The sequence below is a fragment of the Alligator sinensis genome, unplaced genomic scaffold (genome assembly GCF_000455745.1).
Source record: "Alligator sinensis unplaced genomic scaffold, ASM45574v1 scaffold551_1, whole genome shotgun sequence".
Lineage (NCBI taxonomy): Eukaryota > Metazoa > Chordata > Crocodylia > Alligatoridae > Alligator > Alligator sinensis.
The window spans coordinates 744921-755800 of NW_005842526.1; the positions used below are offsets into that span (position 1 = coordinate 744921).

The window sequence follows — 10880 nt, forward strand, 5'->3', positions numbered from 1 at the left end:
GGGTGGGGGGGACGGGGACTACTGCAGGCCTGGCTGCTAAGCTACTGTGTTACCTGGTACCAATTAATCATGATTCACTCAGGGACCAGCTCAATACACAGGACCTAGCTACTAGTAGCTACTAGATAATTAGTTAATTAGCAGTGATTAACACCTACAAAACCACAGACTAAGGAGAGGAAATAATCAATGCAGACAATGAACTGCCCCAAGACAGAGACAGACAGGTGCACAAGCAACCATGTCATGAGTTTTGTCTGTCAGCAGCTAGGGGTGCAGGGCCCCAGAACCCAGAACCCCTGCACTGATCTCCTCGACAGCTGGCAGGCATCATGACCTGAGCAGGGGCTACCATCCCTGCAGCTTTCACCCTGCTGCACCTTAACACACACAGGGTCATCCATGGCACGAGTTTCGTCTGTCAGCAGCTAGGGGTGCAGGGCCCCAGAACCCAGAACCCCTGCACCGATCTCGACAGCTGGCAGACATCGTGGCCTGAGCAGGGGCTACCATCCCTGCGGCTTTCACCATGCTGTGCCTTAACACACACAGGTTCACCCATGTCATGAGTTTTGCCTGTCAGCAGCTTGAGGTGCAGTTTCCCCAAAACCCCTGCACTTATCTCCTTGAAACTTAGCAGGCTTTGTGGCCTCACCAGGGGCCACCACCCCTGCAGTTTTGACCCCACTGTGGGGTAACACACACAAATGACCTGAGTTTTGCTTTCAAGAATTTGGGGTGCAGTTCCCCCCAAACCCCTGCATAGAACTTAAAACTTGGCAGGCTTCATGCTCTCAGCAGAGACTACCACTGCTGCAACTTTCATCCAAATCAGACAAAAAACAACAAAGTTATAGATATTTCATTGGTTCCCCATTATACCCTATGGCCGGATCTCTGAAGAGGCTCCAATGCTTTTCTGAAGCTCTCAGGAAAGCCTAACGAAGGCAGCACTTTGATCCGGACAGCCCTTGTATTAATGTCGTCTACCAACAACTTGAAGAAGAGATTGAGAAAACTCACAGAAATGAGACCATTCTTGTCTTCATCACTAGCTTGAAAGGTAGGTTCACAGACACTCAACAATATGATGAAGCCATTCTCTGCGTGCACTTTCCTGCCACCCTCGCCGCAACTGGGAAGGTTGCCTGTTATGTGGTCCCATGTCTCTCCCACCATCAGTGTTGAGGGGCAGGGCTGCCTGACAGACAGCCTCTTCTATTTAGTAGATCTCTACTTATTTGGCATAATCCCTTGAATCTACATTGTTCCATCCTCCCAGAATCCAAACCCATCATGGGACTTCTTTGAAATGCACCCTTTGACATGCACTTGCTGCTGGGATGGAAGGGGGCATTGTTTAAACAGCACACCACCTCCCAACAGTGAAGGGTGGCAAGGAGGGAGGAGGCAGGGTGGAATTACTTGCATTGCCGTTTGGCAAAGAAGAAATAATACTAGTCATTATAACTGAATGATTAAATAAAACGAGTCCTTAGAAACAGCCCTTCAGAAGAAAAGCAGATCTTGAGGGATCTAGGAGAAGCTGGCATTCAAGGAGAGCGACCAAAAGCACTGCCTGTTTGTTCACTCACCTCATTATTATTTACAGTCTGGTATTCTGACTCTGAGATGAGTGCCTGCTTAAAATGAGTGACCCAGTGACTCAGTGATTCATAAGTACGCAGGCAAAAAGCGTTCCTCCCTTAAAGAGCTTCCAGTCTAGTCTGGATCACACAACAAGGCAATGAGCCATAATGAGAACCCATTTCTTCTGGTATCCAGGAGTGGTGCCCCAGCCCCCAGAGCACAACAATCACATGCTTCAGCCCATGGTTATTTTCCCCCAGCTATAGATCCACAGGAATGTCAAGCTGGATGGGATGCCAACAGTTCTTCTAGTCCAGGGGTTTCAAAACTCCTGCAGCTCCTTGCAGTGTTTTTTTTGGGAAGACAATAGAAATACCAATCCAGCGGTTTTTCCAGTACGGTTTTAATTGTAATAGTTTAGCGTATTTAATCTTTTCCTTATTTACTTGATTTTTCTTGGGGATTTTCAAAGGGCAATAGCCATTCCACTTCTTTTTCTATAGTTATATATATTCAGGGAAAAAGCCAGTTTATTTTCCCTAAAACTGAACCTGAAAATGCAAGGTCGACATATTATTAGAACAACTTTTGCATGTGGACAGTATGAGATACCATATTTTCTCACATAGAATATGCACTTCCCCCCCAAAAAACAGCTGCTGAAAATTGGGGTGCACATAAGAACTACAGTAATAGGGACAGTAATAGGGATTTCTACAGTGTAGGTCTCTGCCAGGAAGAAGCAAAAGTAATGCTGCACGTGCTCTACAGGGAGAAGCAGAATGAGTATGGATGGCACCTTTACTGCTGCTAGTTAGTGGGCACTTCTACACACGTAATTAATGGGACTGAATAAACTCTGGCGCAATTTGAGCCGGGGTAAACTAATCCCAATGTCACTATCTACATGTGCATTTAAGCGCAGTAATTTACTCTGTTGTCGGATAGTACCTGTGTTTATCAGAAGTACCCTACACCAGAGTAAATTAATCTACTGCACCCTAATTGTGATACATGTATAGATGGTGACGCTTTACTGCTCAGTAACTTAGTCTACTGCACAGTAACGCACATGTGTAGATGCACCCAGTTTCTGCTACTTACAAGTGTTTTCAAGGAGAGATCTTTTTTTCTTCATTTGCCTCTCAAAAAGAAGGTGCATATCTTATTTGGGGGTGTGCTGTTTGTGAGGAAATACAGTATGTGAGAAATTGTGATATGTGCTAATAAAGCATGAGAGCTGGCATGACTGTGTCTGCTAAAATGAGGCCTAGAAGCCCACGGATGTCCTAATCCCCAGACTGACTCTCTGTTGATCTAAAATATGGGTCACAAGTCGTCATATGGGAAGAAGCTTTCCTTGGAATGAGGTTGCAGGTGTGGTCTTGCCTAACTCACTTGCATCCCCTTGCTGGTGACTGATGCAATCATCCCAGGCTCAAAAGAAGAGACACCTTGTGTCTTTGACACAGCAGCATGTATGCAGTACGGGGTTTGAGGCTGCTTCCCACCTGTGATGCTGTAATTCAGAGGTGCTCAACCCCCAGCCTATGGGCCAGATCTAGCCCACTGAGCTGTGTTGTCTGGCCCAAAGGGCTCCCTACAAGTCTGAAAATTTGGCTGGCAGCAATTATCATTTCCCTGCTGGATAACGTGCCCATGTGTGCTATACTGAGCAGATGAGGCCCAGCAGAGGCAGCGCAGGGGCTGATCCCATGTGCTGGGCCAAGCAGAGGTGGCATGGCCTGATCCTGGTGTGCTGGGCTGGGTGATGGTGGCACGGCTCACTGCCTGCATCTAGCTGAAGGCAGCACAGGACCAATCAGGGCATGCAGGGCCCACAGAAGCAGCAAGCGGCCCAATCCAGGTGCGTGGGGATGAAGGGGGGAAGTGCAGGTCCTGATCCTGGTGAGGCAGCAAGGGGCCTGATCTGGCTTGTGGACTGGCCCCATACCATTCATCTGGTCTGCAGAGCCAAAAGGTAGAGCACCACTGCTGAAATCACATCAAAAGCAGTGAAGTCAAAGGACAATGACCTGGAAGATAGGGAGTACACCCTCAGCAAGTTTATAGATAACACCAAGCTGGGGGGTGCAGTAGATACAATGCAGGGCAGGGCTAGAATTCACAGAGACCTTGACAAATTGGAGGACTGGACCAAAAGAAATCTCTTGAGGTTCAACAAGGACAAGTGCGAAGACCTGCACTTAGGACAGAGCAATCCCATACACTGGTATAGGCTGGGGGCTGACTGGCAGCAGCTCTGCAGAAAAGGACCTGAGGGTTACAGTGGACAATAAAAGCTGAATATGAATCAGCAGCGTGCCCTTTTTGCCAAGGCTAATGGCATCCTGGGCTGCACTGGTAGGAGCGTTGCCAGATCAAGGGCAGTGATTCTTCCCCTCTATTCAGCACTGGTGAAGCCACATCTGGAGTCCTGTGTCTACTTGTGGGCCTTCCACTAAAGAAAGGAGGTGGAGAAATTGGAGAGAGTCCAGTGGAGGGCAATGAACATGGCTTGGGGGCTGGGGCACATGCCTTATGAGGAGAGACTGAGGGAACTGGGCTTATTTAGTCTGGAGAAGAGACAAACCTAGGGGAGATTTAATTAAAGCCTTCAACTTCTTGAAGTGTGGTTCCAAAGAGGATGGAGCTGGACTGTTCTCAGTTCGGGCAGGTGACAGAACAAGGAGCAATGGGCTCACATTGTAGCAAGGAAAATGTAGGTTAGATATTAGAAAAAACAGTCTCATGAGGAGGGTGGTAAAACACTGGAACAGGCTCTCCAGAGAGGTGGTGCACTCTCCATCCTTGGAGGTTTTGAAGATCCGGGTAGACAAAGCCTTGGCTGGGATGATGTACTTGGGGCTGGTCCTGCTTGGAGCAGGGGGCTGGACTCGATGTGACCTCCTGAGCTCCCTTCCCCCCTCACGTTCTCCGATTCTGTGACAAGAGCCTTAGCTTTCATAGGAAATGAGCTGCAAGGTCACCTTGACTATTCATTCCAGCCAGGAAGAGCACACACCAACTGCAGAGACTTCCTCAGCCTGATGAAGGGTTTTTAAACTGAAAGTTTGCTAATTTTTTCCCCCCAACTATTTAAGCTGGTTTAATAAAAGATATCAGATTCATCCAAAGATCCTTGTCTGCAAGGCCACCCCAGGCTCTGGAGGCCATCAGCCCAGCTGGCAGGCGCGCCCAAGGACTTGGCTGCACCGCTGACTTTCATAGATTCATAGATGTTAGGGTCGGAAGGGACCTCAATAGATTATCGACTTATCCAGCTCTGAGATCAGGGCTCTGCTAGGAGCGGGTGTGCGGGCACGAGAAGCCTGCTCTGCCACGGACCGCAGGCAGGCGCCCCTTCCTCCTGACTCCATCCATCTGACGCTGCTTTCCCTGCTCTCCTCTTGCCCTCGTGCAGCTCGCCTCTTGCTTCAGCTGGAGAGGAGCAGCGCAGCCTAACGGCAAAGACCCCCTGACAAGTCGAAGTCCTGGGATGCCTCGCTTGCTCTCTCTGTGCCTCAGTTTCCCCATCCCTGCCTCTGGGGAGGGGGGGCTCATTTGAGGTGTAAGCACCCAGACCATCTTACTACCATGGCTGTGACTTTGCTGGGGGTGAGGTCCCTCCCAGTGAGACCAGCCAGGCTAATGGGACAGGCCCCTAATGCACAGAACCCTTGAGCATCTTCTCTGCTCCTTGCAAGGTTGCCTTCCACCCTCGCGCATGCGCAGTTCCGCCACCCGGAACCCCTGTGCACCGGAACTCGCGGGCGGGCGCGGCGTTGCCGGCCGGAAGGAGGGGCTGACGGACTCAAGATGGCGGCGCCCATGAGGCGCGAGGCCGCGGCGGCGGCGCCGGGCGGGCTGGAGCCCGGGGCGGCGCCGTACGGCAACTTCCCCAACGCCTGCTGCCAAGCGGGCTGTTGCGGCGCCTCTTCCCCGCCGGGGGCCGGGCCCGCCCGTTGCTGGGCCTCGACGTGGGCTGCAACTCGGGGGTGAGCGCGTCCGGGGGCTGAGGAGGTACAAGGGGGGGCTGAGCACCGCCGGGACGAAGGGGAGAGGCTCCTTGGCTGATCCTAGGAGAAATCTGCTCTCCGTCAGTTAGTTTCTGCTGTTGCTAGTTCCCCCAAGGGGTGCCCTAATCAATAGCGCATCTGCCACTCCATGCTGCCCTCCCGCCCCGATGAATTTGTAGGTGGTCACAGCCCCTCTTGCGGGGGCTGAAGAGGTCCAGGTCTCCCAGTGTCTCCTCATAGGGCCTTAGCTGCAGGGCCTTGACCACACGAGCAGCCTCTTCCAGACCCTCTCCACGCTGTCCACGTCCCTCTTGAAGTGCGGCGCCCAAACCAGGACTGCGGTCTGACCAGCGCTGCACACAGGGGGAGCATCGCCTTCCTGGAGCTTTTCGTGATGCACCCACTGCCGCACGATAACGAGCGATTAGCTTTACCGATCGCTTTGTCACATCGGCGATTCGTGTTCGTTTTGGAGTCAGCTACGACTCCGAGATCCCTTTCTGCTGCTGTGCTGCCGAGAAGCTCGTCCCCCAGCCTGCCAATGCGTTGGTGATTCCTTCTCCCCAGGTGCAGCACTTTGCACCTGTCCTTGTTGAATTGCATCCTGATCTGTTGTGCCCACTTCTCCAACCTGTCCAGATCCGCTTGGATTTGTTCCCTGCCCACTAGGGTGTTTATTTTACCCCATAATTTGGTGTCATCTGCGAGTTTGGACAGCATGCTCTCCACACCCTCATTTAAGTTACTGAAGACATTGAACAGCACTGGTCCAACGACCGAGCCTTGGGGAACTCCACTGCCCGCATCCTTCCAGGTCAGCGCCGACCCATCCACTACCACTCTGTGGGTGCGTCCCATTGTAGCAGCAGCAGCCCGTGCGAGCACTGGAGGAGGGAATTGAGATACTAGAGCGCTCTGCCCAGGCCCAGGGGAGTCCAGCCCGTCCTTTTGTTCATTCCTGGCCATGCAGAAGTATTGGAGCCGGTCATAGGCTGTAATGGACTTGGGAAGATGGCAGCAGGTTGGGATGTCCCCAAAGCTGTGGGTTCCTAGCTAAGATCTCTGCCTTTGTCGGGTGAATCGCGTGCAGGTGTTTGCTCCCCAGCTATGCTGTATTAATGGGATCTTGTGGTCCCTTGGCTGATGATTGGAGCACTAGCCCTGGTCCCAGGTCAAGACCAGGGGTTCAGGTAGTTAAAGATGCTGTTTTCAAAGGTGCCTAAAGCAGGAGTGTCAAATGTCTGGTCCGTGGGCTGGATTGGACCCTCAGAGTTGGGTCTTCTGGCCTGCAGACTGTTGCCTGGACTCTGGCTGCAATAAGGGAACTTCCCCTGGGCACAACTAGAGTCCCAGTGGCCTGCTCTTTGTTCCCGTGGTGGCAGGGAAGTGCCTGAGGGCCTCCACTCACTGGGTCCTGGAGCAGCTGAACCAGGCACTGTGTGTGGGTTGGGGGTGGTCCATGACCCTGATCCTGATCCTGCACCATTCATCTGGCCTGTGGGGCTAGATAGGCCACAAGTATCAAACTTAAAGGATGTAGAGACCCAGCTCCCATTGGATTTTAGGCGTGAGGCTTATCATAAAAGGCAAGGCAAGCTTTCATTATTTAATTTCTAGCAGCAGTAGATTAGCTTAGTACAATGAGGCTTAATGTCTGCATGGTCCAAACACAGACAGTGATACTGTATTGTTGTTGCACAACTTTGTCACTCTAGTGGGATTGGTAATGATGACTGGTTATCCATGTGGGATTGATTATGAGTAGTTGGCCTTTTTAAGCTTTTTTGAGCGATGTATTTTATGTGCTATATTGAGAGGCACTAAAGAATGTTTTTTGACACATCTGAAGAACAGAATACACTATGAAAAGCTGAGTGCAAATTCTACACTCTGGCTTGTTATGGGGAATATAGCCAATTTTTTTAAGTCTGCATGAGGGATTTTGTACATAGCTTTTTTTTTCTATGTTACTCTTGTAACATTTATATGCATGTGTCTTTAAACATAAATTAATAACAACAGTTCATAATGAAAGGGCCATTTTTTCATTCTTGCTGCCTGCATTTGCAGAGTCGTTGTTATGATGGTTTTTAGGAAGCTGTATGCTGCTTTGGTTCTTTGCGTTATCTATAGCAGTACACTGCATCTCATTTCCAAAGGGATTTTAACACTGGCGAGCCAGGAATCTAGTCACAAGGCTGTAATTCCCTTTAAAAGGCGGAAGGCATTGGAAAGGCTTTTTGTCCACTAGAGGACACTGTGTTCCTGTCTAGCCCAATACTCTTTCTTTTTTGGATGCTGAAGACGTACTCAGATAACTGTTCTGTGATTAAATTCCTGGATGATGTCAGCTGTTTTGTAAGAGAAGATTCATGTAGTCTAGCCTGCAAAAGGAAATGGGAAAAAAATAACCCTATTTTATGTCACAGTCCTATGGCTTCAAAGTATATTGAAATATAGCACTTGGAGAAATGAATGGATAAGTCTGATCTGGTCTTTACTATAATGCAGGCCTCATCAATGGTTATTCTCGCTGTAAGGGTTCTGTAGTGGGTTACCGGCTCGCCTAGCTCAAATCAGTCCTTGAGTCCTTCTATTGGTTTCAGTAACACAATCTTTCTATGGGCTCAATACCACAAGCTGTAATACCCTGGATTCCTCTGCTTCCCAGGGCTCAGCCAAAAGCAAAACCATCCAAAAGACTATGCCCATAGCCTGGTCCCAGCAACACAGGCTTCAAAACCCCAGGGTTGATCTGCATCAAGGGTTCAGTTGCAAATATCAAACAATCCAAAATAAACACTCCCAGCATGGGTTAACTCTTGCCCTGTGTTCTTCTGTACAGGAGTCCTCCCTCCATCTCAACATTTTTTTCCCCCCCTGGTTCCTCCCACTCCCCCTTCCTTTTTTTTATATTTCCAATCAGCCTGTCAGTTCCCCTCATTATCATTAATAGCCTGCCAGCTGAGGCCTCTTATGTACCTGGGTGGCTTGTTGCCAACTGCCTGACTAATCCAGCCTGCAGCCTGTTCCAGGTCCTTTGAGCCCTGTTGTGGGAGGTCAAACATAGCATTTATCTCCCTAAGGAAGGGGGCATTCACAAGACATGGAATTAATCTCTAGAGCTAAACTAGGATCTTGGGTGTCCGGATACTTGAATTCTTTTCCTGGGTTTGCTGACTCGAGGCCTGAATTCAAAGACTAACAGCACCAATAAAGAGACTTCTATTGACTTAAATGAGTTTTGGATTGGGTCCTCATGGAATGATCCCAAGTTAACTGTTTTAATGCCTCCATTTTGCCTGTAAATTGGCTCTTATTTTGGGGAGCCCACATACACTTAGTTATGTGTGAGCCCATGTTGGTTTTTCTTCTTGCAGGAACTAAGTGTTGCTCTATACCGACATCTCCTTGGCCTGCCCGAGAACGAAGCCAGCCCCGATCAGCCTGTAGTGGCAAAAGATCTGAACCTCCTATGCTGTGACATTGATGCTGCACTGATTGAGAGGGCCCAGCAGTGCAGCCCTTTTCCTGCCTCCATCCACTATACCACCCTGGATATCATGGATGCTGGTGCCAGGGAGTCCTCTCTGAGCAACTTTTTAAGCAAGTTTGGCCGCTCCACCTTTGACATCTGCTTTTGTATGTCAGTGACTATGTGGATCCACCTGAACCATGGGGATAATGGGCTGGTGGAGTTCTTATCCTGCCTCACCTCTCTGTGTGAGTACCTGCTTATTGAACCCCAACCCTGGAAGTGTTACCGAGCCGCTGCACGCCGCCTCCGGAAGCTGGGCAGAAACGACTTCGATCACTTCCGATCTCTTGCCATCAGTGGGGACATGGCCGAGAAGGTAACCCAGATTTTAACTAGGGACGGTGCCATGGAGCTGGTGTGCTGCTTTGGGAGCACCAGCTGGGACAGGAGCCTTTTGCTTTTTAAATCAAATGCACTGACTCAGAAAGTCCCATGAGCAAGAGCTGCACTGGCGCTGACAACATCCTGGAGAGGAAGGGAGTTGAAGTTTAGTGGGTTGAGTCTGTGGCTTCCGAGTCTATATCCCAGGTATCGCACTGATTCCCTTGGTGGATCTTGCTGGCCTGTTCACCTTGCTATGCCTCGTTTTCTCCCTCTGAAAAATGGGGAGAGTGATTTTTAACCTACCTCATGTTGTATTTTGAGGGTTAATGACTGTTCTTGTTGAGTGGTTTGGAAGCTAAGTGCCTGTTTAAGTGTTTCATTTGTATGCAGGGGCTATGGCATGAAAGAACCGTGGATTTTCCCTTCCCAGGAATTCAAAGGGAAGGGGAATAAAAACAGATCTGTTTTTCATGGTCTATGTTTATCTTGCTTGTGTAGCGTTTTCTCTCTCAAACTTTTCAGAGAAACTTCTGTGGTGCAGCTGTGTCTCCTAGTCATTTGCAAGTGGCATTGAAAGGATGGAAGGGGTGTGAGTTGGGTTGGTGTTAAGAGTGGTCCCTGTATTATCAGTGCACCTTTGCTGTTGGTATGACGGAGAAGAAGTAACAGTAAACTTTGTAGGCACGAGAAAGTTCTGGCAGCCTGATCTTCCTTTCATAGAATGACACTTTTATGGAGCATGTATCTATAACGGCAAGAGCACTTTCAAGAAAAACTTTGCCAAACACACATTTTATTGATCATCTTTTATTTTGATTCTTGTATTTTTTTTTTTCCCCATTCAACCAATCAATTTATCCAATTACAATTTAAGATTGAATGGCTTTCTAGTAATTGGTTTTATAATTCCCTTAAAATATGCCTCTGCCCGTGTCTTAATCAAAAGGAGTTCAGTAATATTTCATTATTTTGGAGGCTTTCAGTGAAATGATACCTTATTTTAAAGAATCTGGTAGGTTTAAAAACTTGTTTATGCTCAGTTAAGGTTGCTATAATCAATCACGTCTTAAAATCTAGTAAAGTGAAGAAATCAATAAATATTTTAGTATTTTTAATCAATTCACCTTTCTCTCATTAGCTTTATTTTAATGATACGGGTGACTTAATCTATAGATTTGAGTCTATATTTGAGTCTGGTTAATACTGTAAGTTATTAATAGAATACAATTAATGTATTAAATGTAACATGTAGGACCTATGTTAGTGCCACAGTGTTCCACCAGGAGGAGTTCTCATCTAACGTTTCATTTCGTTGGGCATGCTGCCCGGATTCTCTACAGGTATGGAAATGCTTTTTAATTTCTTTTGTGCTATGGCTGCTTTTCTTGTTGGCTCTTTCCAGCTATTAC

General features: G+C 48.5%; 1 protein-coding gene across 1 annotated transcript; it reads left to right on the forward strand.

Moving 5' to 3' along the window:
- The first annotated feature begins 5187 nt into the window (after positions 1-5187).
- Positions 5188-9940, forward strand: BCDIN3D (BCDIN3 domain containing RNA methyltransferase). The gene is made up of 3 exons (XM_006031751.3): positions 5188-5208; positions 5427-5588; positions 8990-9940. Exons 1-3 carry the CDS (start codon positions 5188-5190, stop codon positions 9581-9583), a joined length of 777 nt encoding a protein of 258 aa, XP_006031813.1. The 3' UTR covers positions 9584-9940.
- Positions 9941-10880: the final 940 nt, after the last annotated feature.